Below are 17,172 nucleotides of genomic sequence, written 5' to 3' on the forward strand. Positions count from 1 at the left end.
GTTTCACAAAGGTTTTTCCCGGGAATATTTTCTGGGACAGCTGCTAGGCTTTGAAGAGTGAGATCTGAAACCTGCGGCTAGAACTGTAACTTTTTGAGCCTCAGATCATGAATTCGGAAAGCGGGGTTGGCGATTGCTGTCTTCTTGATTTCCGAGCTTATTAGGAAGATCAAGTGAGATCCTGTTTGCCACAGGACTTTGAAAAAGGAAACCGTCCGCAGTCCAAAAACACTCTGGCTGTCATTTTTCATTCATTATATTATCAAGGATTGAAGAAAATGGTAGATAAATGCTTTGACAACAGAAATCCTGTTTAATCTAACAACAAGAACAATAATAGTCACCTCTCTTCTGGGCTTTTTATGTTTCAGGCACTGTTCTTAGAGCTCCACATTCTTTAACTCATGTATTTCTAATAAGTATGTGTAGTAATATACTATTATTATTATCCCCATTTTGCAGATAGAGGAACAGAGACACTGAGAAGACAAGGGACTTGTCCAAGGTCACACAGCTAGTAAATGCACCAGCAAGTCTTTCAGCCAGGATTCTAGAAAGGACAATGGCCTATCCAAAGGAAAATGTGTTCAGGCCCACTACTTTTGTTCCTGTTGAATCAAATGATGGGTGCTAAGCAAACAGGGTGTTGCCCAGATGGACACACACAAAGTGTAAATTGTCACAACTTTTTGGAAATCAGTTTAGTACCACATATCAAAACCCTTAAAAATGAGCACAACCTCTCAAAAAGACAAATACTGCATGATTCTATTTATATGGGATATCTAAAGTAGTCAGACTCTTAGAAAGTAGAATGGTGATTGCAAGGTTGTGTGTGTGTGTGTGTGTGTCTTAAAAATTATTGCTTTTGCAGCATCATTGAAAATGTCACACAATGCCACGTTGGCGTGGCTCAGCGGTTGAGCATCGACCTATGATCTGGGAGATTCGAGGTTCGATTTCTGGTCAGGGCACCCGCCTGGATTGCAGGTTTGATCCCCAGCAAGGGGCATGCAGGAGGCAGCCGATCAATGACTCTCTCATTATTGATGTTTCTATTTCTCTCTCTCTCTCCCTTCCTCTCTCTGAAATCAATAAAAAAAGAAAAAAAGAAAATGTCACACAATGAAAAGGGCAAATAATGGCTTAGTATCATTTTGAATGTAATGATACTGGGGAACCTCCTGAAAGGGTCTCAGGGACTCCCAGAGTTCATGGACCACACATTGAAAACTGCAGTCCTAGAGAAATTCTTGCACATGTGAGCTAGAAAACATGTATCAAGAATGTTCATAGCAATACTATTTGTAAAAGCAAAAGCCCAGAAACCATGTTTTTATAATCAAAAGAATGGACAATCTGTTGGTATATTCTTGCAATGGTCTGCCACACCGAGGTGAGTGAATGTAATGGAGCTCTGTGAATCAGTCTGGATGAATTTCAGTGTCTTAAATTGTACTCCACCCAAAACAGAGTATGGGGCAAGTCTTTTCATATTTAGAAGGTGATCCCAATAAAACCCAATAAAATGTGCATTATTGAGCTAATGATGACTGTGGGCTACTGTGCTCATTCCCACTGAGGGCTCTCTGAGAATTGTGAAGAATACAGTTCAGAACTGTCCTCTGAAGGTTCGAGGCTAGAGCATTTTCCCCTGACTCCTGTCACTGCAGGTCGATCCCCTGAGGCATTAACTTTCCTGAACTCCTAGGCTGCATACAAGCCAAACAGCCTTCTCAAGCTTTGTAGAGAGCCCAAGTCAGATAACCAGAGCTGCTGTAGCCTTTTGGGTAACATGCCGGCAGCTTGTCTGCAAGTCTCAGCTACCCCAAAATCGGGTGAGTTGAGGGGACATGGTTTGGGCCACCATGGTGTCAGCTAGACTCAAAAGCTAATGTTGAGTGAAAAGAGAAAATTATGGAGAATTATGTACAATGTACTCCATTTTTATAAGGTTGAAAAATACATAAAAGTATATAAAGCATTGGGTTTTCCCCAATATATATTATTATTTAAATATCATATAAGTAATATGTGCTCCTTGTAAAAACCATGAAGAGTAAAAATGAAAGTTTCTTTCCTACTCTCTCTCCTCTCCCATCAGTTTCATGTCTTTTCCAGAAAGAACCATTTTTTAAATTTATTTTTTAATATAAGTATAGTTGGTATGCAATCTTATATTGGTTATATTAGTTTCAGGTGTACAGGATAGTGAGTCGACATTTTTATACCTTACAATGTGATCACCCCACTGATTCTAGTAGCCATGTGCCACTGGTAGACCCATCACATATTATTGACTGTATTCCCCTCCACCTTTTTTATCCATCCCTCCATCCCCTCCCTTCTGGTAACCATCCCTTCGGTCTCTGTTTCTATGAGTCTGGTTTTTGTTTTGTTTTTAAAATGCATTATTTAGGATACAATTATGGACATTATGAATATACAGTTACGGATGTTATGAGAACTGTGAAGACAGGCAGGAAAGGGTTTATCACAGGCTGGTAGACAGTAGCAGGTTTGCTTGTCAGAAAGCGCGCCTCAGGGTGCAGCTGCAGATAAAGGGAGTGAGTTAAAGACGGTGGCTAATTGGTGGGTGTCTTTGAAACCAATCTTCAGTTTTACTCAGATTTGGAACGTAAATGGGAACAAGATTTTCAGAAAGGCTGCTTCAGGGTCAAAACGTGTGAAAGGGAATCGCTACACAGTTAGCTGGGGAAGGAAAGTGTGCTGAGGGCCAAGGGCCCTCACACCCTGTGGCGCTCAGAGTTTCCCTCGTTTTTTTCAGGGAGGCTTCTCTTTGCTGTTTCTTTATCAGGGGCAGACAGGCAGGGAGTGGCTTGTTGGTGTGTAGGGACAGCTTGAAGGGAGTCTGTGGGAGCCCCTGGCTGAGCGCTGTGGGCATTAGAATGAAAGATGAACTTTTCCCAGGCACCTCCAGAGCCCTTCCTGATCCCTCTGCCTGAGGCCTGATCTCCCTGGATGGATAGAGGGAGGGTCCCCAGCTTGGAGACTCCAGCTCTGACGGACAAAGGGTCCGTCTGATTCCAAGGTGGTGAGTGCTCCTCCCTCTCCCCTCTCTTTGTTCTTTTTAGTCCTTTAACTTTCTCAGGATCCTCAAGTTTGTTGGAGAAACTATTCCCTTTCTCCTTACTCACAAGAATATTTATTTATTTATTTATTTAAAATATATCTTTACTGATTTCAGAGAGAGGGAGGGAAATGGAGAGAGAGAGAGAAACATTAATGATGAGTCATTGATCAGCTGCCTCCTGCACGTCCCCCACCGGGGGTCGAGCCCGGAACCCTGGCATGTGCCCTGACCGGGAATCGAACCATGATCTCCTGGGTCATAGGTCAATGCTCAACTGCTGAGCCACACCAGCCAGGCTCAGAAGAACATTTTAAAGGACACAGTGAGGCAATGGGAAATGAGGATCACGAAAGGGGACAGGTGACCAGGGGGCTGGGTAGGTTTTGTCTGAAGACTCTCATTTAGGCATTATTGTCATCATTATTAATTATTACAACTGCCACTTATTTAGCCCTTACTATTAGCCAGGACCTGTGCTGTGTTCTTTCAGGCCCATCATTTGTAGATTTGCAGGGTCTTCTTAAGTTGCTTGGAGTTATTAAGGGAACTTCTGCTGTAATGCTTTTTCCCAGCCCTAGAAGTAACCACTGTTTACTATCTACATTCTTGCCCTTTTTTCCTAAGCATCTTCTCCTTAAATTGTATCATACTAGCCATAGCTTTTTAAAATATATATACATATATATCTTTATTGATTTCAGAGAGAGGAAGGGAGAGGGAGAGAGAGAGAGAGAAACATCAATGATGAGAGAGTCGTCATTGATCGGCTGCCTCCTGCACGGCCCAGCGCCTGCGACCCGGGCATGAGCCCTGACTGGGAATCGAACTGCCATCTTCTGGACCGAAGGTTGACACTCAACTGCTAAGCCACGCCGGCGGGGCTATCCATGCCTTTTTTTTTTTCTTTTTTAAATATATCTTTATTGATTTCAGAGAGAGGAAAGGAGAGGGAGAGAGGGAGATAGAAACATCAGTGATGAGAGAGTCATTGATCGGCTGCAGCCCGCAACCCGGGCATGTGCCCTGACCGGGAATCGAACCCCGATCGCCTGGATCCTAGGTCGATGCTCAACCGCTGAGCGACGCCCGGGGGGCTCCAAACCTTTTTAAAATATATGTTTCTATTGATTTGAGAGAGAGCAACGGAGAGGCACACTCAGTGTCTCACCGTCGGTCCTCACTCATGGCATGTATAGACTTAACCGTGATGCCAGCCTTCCTGTTGGGCACTCGCCTCCTCCCATGCCCACAATAATCCTGCTAGGAGGCCCATTTATACCCATTTTAAAGACGGAGGAGCAGAGTCCCAGGGAAGCTGAGTGACACCGTTACGCGGAGGTAGGCGCGGAGCTGGGGTCTGAGCTCCGGGCCGTGCGATTGCGGGGCGCCTGCCCACCCCGCCGCCTGGGGTGTGTGCTTTCTCCCGTCAAGCTCACCAGCCCTCGCGGGCGTCTGCCGGTCTGTCCCCCTAGTTCGGATGGAGACAGCAAGTTCCTGCGGCTCCTGGCTGTCCGGCTGCCTCACCACGCTCGTCTTCCTCCAGCTGCCCATGCCCGCGTCAGGTAGGAGCTCCTGAACCTCTGACCACGGCGCCCCAAGACCCAGGAGGCCCGGCGACAGGCCTCCTTCCTTCTGGGGGCCTCTTCTCACCCCGGCCTCTCCAGTGCCCTTCCCAGGCTCTCCCCTTCCCCCGGCTATCTCCTTCCGCACCCTGCGCCCAGCTCGCTCCGTCCCGTCCCTCCCAGATCGCCAGGTCCCGTTTTCTCTCCGCGGCGCAGGGGACTCCGGCAAGTTCCACCTGGCCCCGCTAGGGGGCACCGCCAAGCTGCCCTGCCCGCTCGCGCTCTGGGGCGTCCCGAAGCTCGACGAGGTGCGGTGGCTGCGGCCGCTGCCGCTGGGGCGCTCGCGCGCGGTGCACGTGTTCCGGGACGACCGGGCCCGCGGCGAGGAGGTGGCGCCCGAGTACCGGGGGCGGACGGCGCTGGCGAGAGACGCGGCCGAGGGGAGCGTCTCGCTGGAGATCCGCAACGTCGGGCTGGCCGACCGGGGGCCCTACCGCTGTCGGGTCCGCATCGCAAACCAGAGTCGGGAGGGCACCGTGACCCTGCAGGTTGCAGGTCGGTTATTTTTCAAAGGGGGGGGCATGGGATGCTCTACTGGGGGGGGGGAGGGTCGGAAAGGCGCTAGGGTGCAGCCGGAGACTGTCTCGCCCTTCGCGAGGGGAGGTGGGTGGGTGGGGTAGGGGGGGCGGGCAGCGGGCTTTCAGGGCAATCAGCCCCGCCCCCTGCCCCCCGGGAGACGGTCTCGGCCCTTCGCGCGGAGAAGGGGGGCGGGCAGCGGGCTTTCAGGGCAATCAGCCCCGCCCCCTGCTCCCCGGGAGACGGTCTCGGCCCTTCGCGCGGAGAAGGGGGGCGGAGAGCAGGCGTTCGGGGCAATCAGCCCCGCCCCCTGCCCCCCGGAGCGCCCGCGCGCGCGCGAGCGGAGGGCCCTGGCGGGGACCGGGTCCTCTTAGGCCCTGCCAGCAGCTCTCCTTTCCAGTCCTAGGCTCTGACCCTTACATCCACGTGAAGGGCTACGACGCGGGCTGGATCCAGCTGGTGTGCAGGTCGGCGGGATGGTTCCCAAGGCCTTGGGCCGAGTGGAGAGACCCTCAGGGCAGGGTGCTTCCATCCGAGCCCCAGGCCCTTCCCCAGGACCAAGCCGGCCTCTTCGAAACAGCCGTGTCCAGCAAAGTCAGGGACAGCACCGTGGGCAACGTGTCCTGCACCGTGCGCAACGCGTTCCTGGGCCAGGAGAAGACCACGGCCATGGTCATAGCAGGTAAAAGCTGGGGCTGAAAACAGGTTCGAGCCCCTGGTGGTTCCAGAGAAAACTCCTACACGAATGGAAACTTTATAAAGAATTTTTGAAATAGTGAGAATAACACGTTTATTGTAGAAACTTTAAAAATACAGAATATTTTAAAGAAACAAACAAAAAATGGCCTATGATCGCACAAATTGGAGAGAACCACTGCCAACACTTTGGGGCATTTCCTTTAGGACTTCCTTTCGTGCATGTATCTCCGAGAGTGCATGGCGACATATATGTATTCTCCTGCCTGGGGTCCCCCCCCCCACACTTACAGAGTCATGAGCATTTTTTGCCCGTGTCCGTAAGCAGTTCTCTGAGACAGATTTTAAAGGGCCGCGTAGTGTTTTATTATGTGGGTGAAGCATAATAAAATTAATCAAAGCCCTATTTCTTGACATATAGATGGTTTCAATTTTTCCTCTAACAGTGCAGTGAACATCTTTGCACATAATTTGGGAAGCGATTCTGATTATTTTCTTAGAAAGTGTTTCTAGAAGTAGAATTCCTGGGTTGAAAGGTCATGAGCCTTTTAAAGACCCTTGAAACATGGAACCACATGGCAGAGAAGGGTGGTGTTACCGCCAAGAAAGAGTGTGGCCTGGGGTCCCAGGTGAGGAGGGACCGTGGGCCCCTGCTAAGGCCTTCGTTTCCCTCTCTGCCCGCCGTCCTCCCTTCCTAGTGCCACTGCCTCTCACTGGTGCTAAGCCCTTTAAGCCTGCCAACCACCGGGCCTGGGACTGCGATCATCCCCATTTTACAGATGGCCAGCAGGCTTGGAGAGGCTCAGTCTCCTGCCCAGGGTCCCCTGGAGGATGAGCGAGACTCACACCCAGCTTGGGCTCATCACCCCTTCTCGATTTCCTCTTCGCTTTCTCCCCCTGAGCTTCAGGCCCGCTGCTGTAGCCCCGCAGAAGTAGTTTTGCCCCCGCTGATATGGCTCAGGGTGAAGGGGTCGCTGATGGTTGTTCCCCAGCAAGTGAGGATTTGAAACGGGAGGCAGGTGGTGCTCAGGAGGAGACTACGGGTGATCACTGTGGAAGCACCTCCAGTTCTTTGAAGAACCTGGATAACTTTCCCATTGAATTACAGGGCTGGGTGAGGCTGCGATTGGGAAGCCGAGTTTAACTCACTGTCTTCAGGCAGGACCATCAGAACCACTCCTGAGAGATGAACATCTCACTTTAAAGTTATCTCTGAGTCATCCAGGGTGTGAGTGACTGAGAGAGGCAAAAAGCCTCATCAATCTTGGCTGGAGGTTTCTCCCGAGAGGTGACAGAGACAGTTGGGATGCGCCTGAGCCATCTTCCACGTGAGGGGGGGCCCGTGGCCTGGAAGAAACTCTGAGCTATCTCCTAACGGTGGTCATTGGTGGTTCTGTTTCAGCCCCGTCTCCAGGGAGGGTCTCCCCCTCAGCAGTGGCTCTTGCTGTGATCCTGCCTGTCCTGGTGCTTCTCATCATGGTGGGCATTTGCCTCATCTGGAAGCAAAGACGATCGAAAGGTAACTAAGTGGTCAGGGGGCCCCGGGCAGCAGGAAGCGGGACTGTGGCTTCTCTAGGAAAAGGCTGGGAGGAAGGAGACATAGACGTGATGGTTATCCATAGGTTGGAGACCCTGCAAATTGGCTGGGAGAACACTGGTAGAACAATGCTCTGGGGACTTATATTACAGAGAAGATCAAAGAAACTGCAGAAAGCTCCTGGGAAGAGTTGTGAATCCCCAACTTTTGAGAAATTAAAAATAACTGATCATGCCAGTCTTCTAATTAATTAAAAAATCCAGTTCTACCCATTGGATCAAACCCTCATAAATATGATTGCATTTCACAGGATCTCAAGGTTGTATGGCACCTTGAAAGACACATAGCCCAACACCCCTTTCCTTATCTGATGGTTTGAAGACCCTCTAATTCTTTCAAATGGTCATATAGCCACAGTGACAAGGAGCAAAGTCCTACTGAAGCAGCTTATCCCTGGATAACTCTGCCTGTTAGAAAAAGCCTTTTCTTAGGCTGAGCTGATGTCTCTCCCCCCCCCCCCCCCCCATCCAGAGAAGCTTCTCTATGAACAGGCGATGGAGGTAGGTAAGTGTCCTGGGATGGGTGGGGATGGTTCTCTGTTTTACTCATTTTTGTGACTCCAGTGCCCACTAGTCTAAATTCTGTACCTGAAAATTCCAACATCTGCTGTCCTTGGTGGCAGCAGCAGGGTGGGGTCTATGCCTGTGATTTCGTCTTTGCTGACTCTGACCTATAATAACTTGTCTTGCAGTATGTTTGATGATTTTGTCTGTGGACTCATTGCTTGATCTTAGTCTGTGGGAGTCGCTTAGGTCTAACATGGGGGAAGCTTTTATTCATTCAACAAATAATTGATAGCTGTCTGCTAAGTGCCCTGGACTGTACTAATGCTGGGTATACAACGGTGAGTCAAAGCAGACAGTCTGTGCCCTCTGGGAGCTTTCAGTCCAGCCAGGGAGGTATATGTGAATTAAATAACTGCACAAGTCAATGTAAAAGTACAACTGTACAAATGCCACGAGTGGAAGTTCTGGGGGCTGTGAAGATTATGACCAGGAGGAACCACCCAAGCTTCGAGGACAGGAGAGGAGTCCCCAGAGGAAGCGATGTTTGATCTGGAGGATTGGCAGGCATGGGGGAAGAGGGAATAGAAAACTACAGCAGAAAGAACAGCCTGAGGAAGAAACACTGTGCAGAAGTGAGGCGGGAGGTGACGGGGGACGAGGCTATGGAGCTCGGCGGGGCCAGGCACCGGGAGGCCTTGTGGAGCCCGTGAAGGACTTTAGTCTTTCTCCTCAGGCAGTGGTAAAGCAGCGAGTGGGATACCCCATCAGCACTGAGCTTCAAGAGGCTCTCTGGCTGCAGTGTTGGGAAGAGACCAGAAGGAACAAGACAGGATTGGGGGCAATTTTGGCTACTAGTTTTGTCATCCAGATGAGAGATGATGAGGGCCTGGATCAGGGAGGTGGCAGTGGCGACAGAGGTGGACAGGTTCAAGAGCAGGTAAAATCAGTAGGAATCAGGGACCTTCAAGGTAATGGCACAGAATCTCACTTATTTTATTTTATTTTTTTTACTTTTCTCCCTCTAGAAAATCTTCTTTCAGACCATTCAAAAGAAAAAGGTAATTTAATGTATAGAATAAGGGGTAGGGAACAAATAATAACATATTCTTTCTCCTTCTACATAAATGCTGACAGTCTATTATTATACATACATTATGCAGGTACACACACCCCCTCCATTAATGACTGGAATTTATCTTCCAGTATGAAGGGTCTATGGGATTGGTGGCTGTGGGTGAGGGGATGCTCATGGTAAAAATTCATAAGTCTGAGAAATCATGAGCTCCCTTTATCAGCTTTTCCACCAATCATCTAAAAAGGAGGTCTATATTCTACTTAAAAAAATAGATATATATGTTCACCTGGGATGTATGAGAATCTCGAGGATCCACACAACTTTTGCATTCAGACAGGTAACAGGTGGTGTGATACAGTGGGAGCTTCACAGGCTCTGGAGTCGGCGACACCTGGTCAGATCACTGGTCTGCCTTGGATGTGTCACTTCACTGCTGTGAGCTTTGGTTCCCTCATCTGTAAAATGGGAATAATAATTCCCCTCAGGATTAAAAGAGACAGGTTGAAAAAAACCTCTCCTATTACAGTGCCTGGAGCTCCTTTCCCTTATTGCCATTTCATCTTCATTAATTGAATGTTTGCTCTGGGTCATTGAGGGTAAAAGTTAGACACCTAGGGCACAAAAAAACAGGCAGGGTCCTTGCCCCTTGAAAATCTAGCTGAGAAGACAAGTCACTGGCTCCAAAATGGTTCCACACACAATGATTTGGGCATCTCCTCTCCTCTTCCCTTACATCTCCTCCCAAGAGTGAAAGTGTGGGGTGCACACTGCAGGGACCCTGTGGCTGTCTGTCCAAAAGCAGGAGCCACAGTGTGGCCAGTGGTGAAGGCCTCTGACTAGGAGTCAGACACGCTTGGGTTTGAATCCTGTCTCCTTGGCCACTTATAACTGAATGACCTGGGTAAATTTCCATGTCCGTCTGAGCCTCAGACCACCACTGGGAATAATAATTATATGCATCTAACATTGTCAAGAGGGTTCAGTGCCTACCTCATTATGAGAACAGGATACAATAAATGGAGGCTATTAGTAGTGGAAATATATCAATATTATATATAAGTAATATAATCAACATTATTATAATTAATAATATAACTATCATTATATAATTATAGCATTAATTATATTAATAACATGAACACAAACCATGAGCTCCTTAGGGGCCATATCATATTCAGCTTCACTGCCCCAATGTCTAATGCCTAATACATTCCCAGCTCTTAGCACAGGTCCTGGCAGTGGACTCAAATGTATAACTTCAATTCTCTGGCAGGGCCAATGCTAGGGAAAGTGTGGACTGGACAGCCCCTCTGGAGATGCCGCAAGCACTGCCCGAAGCATGTGAAGCATACACATATGTCCCCAAACCATCTGGAATCTCTAAACCTGTGAATCTCTCTGTATGACTTCAGGGGAGTTGCCCTAGAGGATGATAAAGCCGTCACAAGTCAACACTAGGCCTTCACTGTAGATGTTATAAACAGTGTGCAGCGAGGCACGCTCATGCACACATGGTTACAAACATATGGAAACACTCATACAGACAGTGGAAACGAAACCAGACAGACAGGAAGGGAAGAGGAAGGAGCAACCGCAGACCTGGGCAGTCTGGTGGCACCAGCACCCTGGCTTCCCAGTCCGCCCTTTGGGAGATGTGACTGCACTGGTGGCTGATAGGAGCATCATCCTTTCCATGGGGGGGGGGGGGGGGGGAGGTGATGACCTTTCTGCTCAGAGATCCAGCAGAGCGTCTGCTCACTCATGCCTTTTTCTCTGTTTTTCAGGAAGGCTCCATAAATCCCTCAGTAAGTTCTGCTCCTCGTTGGTGGCACGGACCTCCTGCTGCCAAATTCTCTGCTTTAGGATGGGTGTCAGTTTCGCTTCTGGGGCAGAAGAGAGGGGCCAGGGTACTGCAAGCCATGGGGCTGGAGATTTCTTGGCTCTGAGTGGCCTTTTCTCAAATATCCCCTGCTCCCCTTTCCTGCACAATAGTCACCTAGTCTCTAAACGGGAAACGTTTAACCAAGAAGAGACGTAGCTCCCATAGGTGAAGCCATCTGGAAGACCCTTTGTCACCAGGCGTGGCATCCCCTTAGGTGGGATCCCAGGTGGGCGGATCCTCAGTAAACCAAATGTGTGGAGCAGTTTCTGCATCGTCTTAGGTACTGGAGCCTCTTTATTGTAAAAAAAAAGAATCTTCGGATGTGACATGCCTATTTTATTTTACCTTGATTAAATATACACAAGAAACTCATAGAAATTCCGTGATAGCTTTAAATGAACTTATATTTTACTGTCCTCTCACAATACCTACCTATACTGTATTCCGTTGGTGTGACCTAGACGCGTGAGATGTGTTATTTAACGAGTCGTGGTCAGGTTTGGCTCATTAGGGATTTGCTGACCCTCTGCAGTGTCACTGGGCACTCCTGGTGCGGGCTGGAGCCACTGCTGCTGCAAGCACTGCCAGGGGGACGGTCAGGGTATTGCTAGTGCGGATCTGATGCGGGGATGCGGGGAGGGGACCGCAGCGTTATGGAAATGTGGAAGCCCTCCTTCTGATCGGTGAAACTGTTTTTATTCTTTAGAGAAACTCCGGAGTGAACTGAGTAAGTTTCCCATGTTCTTATAACTCCCGTGCCCACGTCTCTCCTGTTGCTCCTATATTTTCAGTGAGAGCTTACCCTCTCCTTTCTTGTTTTATAGAGTTGAAAAGAGCTGCTGCCGACTCAGGTGAGATGCACTGTCCCCAGGCTTGACCGCCCTCTGGGGCTCCCCACTCCTCCGCCCTTACGACCCGACCCGTTTGTGTCTTGCAGGCTGGAGGCGGGCCCGGCTGCACTTCGGTAAGTTCCCCGGTCCCATCCGCCCGTTTCGGAGCCCAGCGCCCTGTTCCTTTGGAATGCAGACTGATCTAAAAAAAAAAAAAAAAATCAAACCTGTTTATCTGCTTATCAAATTTTAAAATAATATTGTGTTTTTTGTTTTTCGTTTTGGAGGGTCACAGTTAGAAAGTTTATTAGTTATTTGTGTGTCTTCTCCGGGCCTTTGCTCTTACCCCCACCCTGGCTACCTTTTGGTTTGTGAGGGATTCTTTCTGTATAAAGTGTAGAATCTCTTTGTCCTATTTGTCACAAATTACTTTTCCGAGTTTTTCATTTGCATTTTAGTTTCCTTCTATATATTTTTTGCTACATGCGCGCCTTAGTTTTATGCAGTCAGATTTTTAACCCTTTCCCTGCGCCGTTCTGCCCGCCAGCGGGTAGAGAGCCAGGCCTTCCCTCCGTCTACACCACTGCCACGGTCTTCTGGCCCTTGGGGGGTGGTGACTGAGATTCTCAGCGAAGAAGGGAATGGGTTGGGCAGATGCCCCAACGGTGTAGACTACAAAAGGTTCTGTAGTTTTATTCTAAAAGATTCGCACATCTCTTTTAATTTATTCCTAAATATTTGCGTGTTTTGCTGCTGCTTCGGTGAGATCTGTTAGTTTCCCTGCTTGGGTCCTGGTCGGTTTTTCAGGCTGCCCATCCCCCTTTGCTCACGCCGTCTTCTTTCGAAGGCAGGTTCAGTGGCACCGCTGAGTGGGCCACAGGAGCGGCCACAGGAGCGCACACCAGGTCCACCTGGCTGCCATTCTGGGCACTCGCCAACCATTCTCGCACCCGCAGCCCGGCTCGCTCCCACCGCCTGGGCCGAGTGCACATTTAATGGATTTAGCTCTCCAAGAAGGGCCTGTTTTCTGTACTAGGGGAAGGAGGGAGACTCACCATGACCTTGCACCAATTTAAGGAAGAGTCTCTACTAACGTGTAAAATAATAGTTGGTGTGTGAAGGAGGCACTGCCCCATGCGTTAGTTCATCAAATGTGCACAAGGGCTCTACAGCGGAGGTGCTGCCTGTGTTCCCGTTTCACAGATGAACAAACTAAGCGAGATGCGTAAGGCCCCAGGTCCCATAGCTACTAGCCTGCGGCAGAGCTGGGATTCCGACTTCCAGCGTGGCTTCTGGGTCTGACGTCAGGGCCGGTGCTTGTTACCGTGTGAGACTCCTCTGGGCCCTGGAAGACAGAGGCGGTGTTTCCTGGGGGATTAAGGCGGCTTCAGAGAGGAAATGTGCTCTCCTTTACCAAATACACGACCAGGGGGTGTAGGAGACGGGAAGGCACTTTTCCTTGGTTCCAGCACAGAGGGAGTAGAGGGAATCATGAACTAAAACGGGTCCCTGACGGGTTGGAGACCCAGGAATGATTTTTCCCTCCAAAGCTACCCAAAGATCCCGTAAGCCCTAGCCTTCCAGAACCTCACCTCTCTCTGCCTCTCTGCAGTGGCGGTGACCCTGGACCCCGACACGGCGCATCCCAAACTCATCCTGTCTGAGGACCGCAGATGTGTGAAGCTTGGGGACAGAAGGCAGTCTGTCGTGGACAACCCCCAGAGATTTGATTTCGTCGTCAGCGTCCTGGGCTCCGAGTCCTTCATGGCTGGTTGTCACTACTGGGAGGTGTACGTGGGAGACAAGACCAAATGGATCCTGGGGGTGTGCAGTGAGTCAGTGAGCAGGAAGGGGAAGGTCACTGCCTCGCCCGCCAACGGACACTGGCTTGTGCGACAGAGCCATGGGACCCAGTATGAAGCTCTCACATCCCCGCAGACTTCTTTCCGTCTGAAGGAGTCCCCACGTTGCGTGGGGATTTTCCTGGACTATGAAGCAGGAATCATCTCCTTCTACAATGTGACCAACAAATCCCACATCTTTACTTTCACCCACGCTTTCTCTGGCCCCCTTCGCCCTTTCTTTGAACCTTGCCTTCATGATGGAGGGAAAAACACGGCCCCTCTCATCATCTGCTCAGAACTCCAGAAATCGGAGGAATCAGTTGTCCCCAAGCCAGATGCAAAAGGCCATGCAAATGGAGATGTGGCCCTGAACGTGGACTCTTCCCTCCTGCCCAGGCTGCCTGACCTCGGCCCCGCCCTCCAGGGGCTCAAGGTTCCTTCTTTATAGGGAGGTGCCTCATCAGCTGCTCCCCTGGCCGCCCAGCCCAGTGCTCTGGGCTTGCGTCTCCTGGCCCAGCACCTGGCTCTGGAACAGCTCATCTCCTTTCCCCGAATCTACACCCCTTCTTGGTTCTGTTCGTGCCCCCTTTCTCCCAGTTCTAAACCCTGCCTCCTTCTGGGGACTTGAAGTTCCCATTGCCCTGGAAGAATTCTTGCAAACCAAATGAACAATCAGGTTAGGTTTAGGTGGTGATGTCAAGTGTGTGTCATTGAGATCCAGGGGTTCTCCATTTGAGGGGCTATTTAGAAGGACTTCATCTTATCTCATCCTGCACGTGGGCTTTTAGTTCGTGGAGTTTTGGGGAGTAGCTCCTGACTTCTTACTTATTTCATCAAGAATTGCTTTTCTCTCTCTCTTTTTTAGTTCAGACCTTTAGCTCCCCAAAGCCAGCTTTTTAAAAGTAAACATACTTTGGGTCATATATGGGGTAGCGGGTGGCCAGGGGATAAAAATCAGCATCCTTTTCTATTTCCTTGATGCTATTTTCAACATATTTGGTGATATCCAGAGCTAATGTACATGTTTTCAAAGCGAATTTGCCTATTGATGACAACCAAGTACAGGGACTTTAGACATGGTAGCTGCCATCCTGCCAGGAGCACCACCAGGGAGCTGGTAAGCACAGCTCCAAACCCAGCAGGCCAGCTGTGCGTGGCCTTGAAAAGACAGCTATGGATGAGTCCGCCGGTTGCACCGGCCCTTTCGTTTGCCCTCCTGAGACTTAGAGAGGCCCAGCTAGAAAAAGTGGCAGTTTTAACCACCAATGTAGACACTTTCCCCCCACAAGACATTATACTGGAAGTCTTGACTATTTGTGTGGCAGACTCTTAGGTCAGAGTATTGATTTCAGATAGGAAGTTGATAGACCAGGTGTGAGGATAAATAATGAATCTGATGTTTTGGTGTGGATTGCAGAAAGAAGCCTAGTCACTTTCAAGGCACTCCACAGATGTGACCTGGCCTCTTTTTGGAGATATTAGCTATCAGTTTGCAGATGGATACTTGGTTCTATCCAACAAAAACTAGATCTTTCTTTCAGAAATTCTCTCTGTTACTCTGTTAGTGCCTGTATTGGTCAGAGTTCTTCATAGAAACATAATATACATGTATGTGTGTGTATATATAAAAATATATACTCTTTTTTTTTTTTTCAGAGAGAGAGATTATAAGAAATTGGCTCATGTGATAATGGGGGATGGCAACTCCCAAGATCTGCAGGGTTAGTCATCAGGGTTGGAAAGATCCAGGGGAGCCAATGGTTTAGTTCCTGTCTGAGTCTGGTGGCCCAAGACCCAGGAGAACTTATGGTATAACTCCAGTTTGAAAGCTGACAGGCTTGAGACCCAGGAACAACTGATATTTAAGTTTGAGTCTGAAGGTAGGGAAAAAGTGGATGTCCCAGTCTGAAGGCTGTCAGGTAGGAAATATTTTACTAAGGGGAGAGTTAGCTTTTTGGTTCTATTCAGGCCTTCAACTGATTGGATGAGGCCCACCCATGTTAGGGCAATCTGCTTACTCAAGCTAATGATTTAAATGTTAATTTCATCCAAAAATACCCTTACAGAAACATCCAGAATAACACTTGACCAAATATTGGGGCACCCTGTGGCCCAGTCAAGTTGACATAAAATTAACCACCACAGTACCCAAGCAGAATTTTTCTTTTTTTAGTCCTCACCAGAGGGGATATGGAGATATATATATATATATATATATATATATATATATATATATATATATATATATATAATTGATTTGAGAGAGAGGGGAAGGGAGAGAAAGAGAGAGAAACTTTGATGTGAGAGAAACATGTACCGGTTGCTGCTCGTACATGCCCTGACCGGGGATTGAACCTGCAACCTGGGTATGTGCCCTGACTGGATTCAAACCTGCCACCTTTTGGTGTATGGGACCACATTCCAACCCACTGAGCCATACCAAGTAGAATTTTTCATTTGCTTTTGTACAGTTCTTAAATAAAAGTTTGGTATATATTGTTCGTTATTTTCATTATGAATGAGAAGTTGTAGGAAAAGACTTTGGACTGATAAGAGAAGAACACATTACGGGATTGATTTCCAGACAGCCTTGAATTCACCCAAGCAAGCTTTAACCACAGTTAAAAATAAAGCCATAATTTTATTTGAGTCTGCCTTCTCAGCATTTTATTTACATCAATTTATAAACTAATAGTGTGGGGGGGTATTTATATGTCACTCATCCATATTCGGTTTCAAACTCACTTTCTTGACTATCCCTGTCTTAAAACTAACATTGTTCACATGGGATGCACCCAAGAGAATTTACCAGCAGGAAAGAGACTTGGCATTTGTGGAGGCAGAAGCTTGATATATCCTTACAACAACTCTGCCAGGGATTTTATAGGGGAGGTAAATGGTGCTCCAAATGGCTCGGTGCTAGAACTGGGATTATAAATCTGGTTTATTTAGCTCTGAAGAGAATACTCTTAGTGCTGAAATACCATCCAGATATGAGAAGCCTGTAGAATTTTAGTCTACCTATTTAATTAGGCTTTAAAAAAAAAAATGAAACCTAAAAAAAAATAAAATCCTAATTCTGGGTATACATTAGTGGTCTTGTTCCGCCAGGATTGATGAACAGTCAGGTTTAAATACACGGAACCCAGAAACATCCGTGTGCAGGGGTGTTAGGAGACCTGGAGGTGGCTCCTAGGATGGGGAAGGTTTAGCTTTCCTGACAAGTGGATTGAGATGGATGATCTCTAGACTCTTCAACCCTTTGACTTTAAAGTATGAACCTCGATTGAGGCTCGGGGCTCTAGGCTTCGCGGGATGTCTACGGAACCAACCAGAGTCACCGACTCGTGGAGGTCACGGAGGTTAGCTCTACATGCGCTACAAGTTCCCAGGCCAGCGGCCCTGCTCGTTGCGCTTTCAACGCTCACGCGCAGAAGGACACCTGCCGACCTCGGGAGGAAACCCAGCGCCCCCCTGGGTTCCCCACTCGGCACCCTTCTCCCCCGAGCC

General features: G+C 48.6%; 1 protein-coding gene across 1 annotated transcript; it reads left to right on the top strand.

Moving 5' to 3' along the window:
• Positions 1 to 4,571: 4,571 nt before the first annotated feature.
• Positions 4,572 to 15,827, top strand: ERMAP (erythroblast membrane associated protein (Scianna blood group); the record flags this gene model as incomplete). Its single annotated transcript, XM_081144291.1, has 11 exons — positions 4,572 to 4,656; positions 4,873 to 5,211; positions 5,633 to 5,914; positions 7,331 to 7,447; positions 7,997 to 8,029; positions 9,057 to 9,089; positions 10,891 to 10,911; positions 11,695 to 11,715; positions 11,813 to 11,839; positions 11,926 to 11,952; positions 13,431 to 15,827. 11 exons carry the CDS (start codon positions 4,572 to 4,574, stop codon positions 14,108 to 14,110), a joined length of 1,665 nt encoding a protein of 554 aa, XP_081000417.1. The 3' UTR covers positions 14,111 to 15,827.
• Between the last annotated feature and the right edge of the window lie 1,345 nt (positions 15,828 to 17,172).

This window comes from Miniopterus schreibersii (assembly GCF_964146895.1).
Source record: "Miniopterus schreibersii genome assembly, chromosome: 8".
Lineage (NCBI taxonomy): Eukaryota > Metazoa > Chordata > Mammalia > Chiroptera > Miniopteridae > Miniopterus > Miniopterus schreibersii.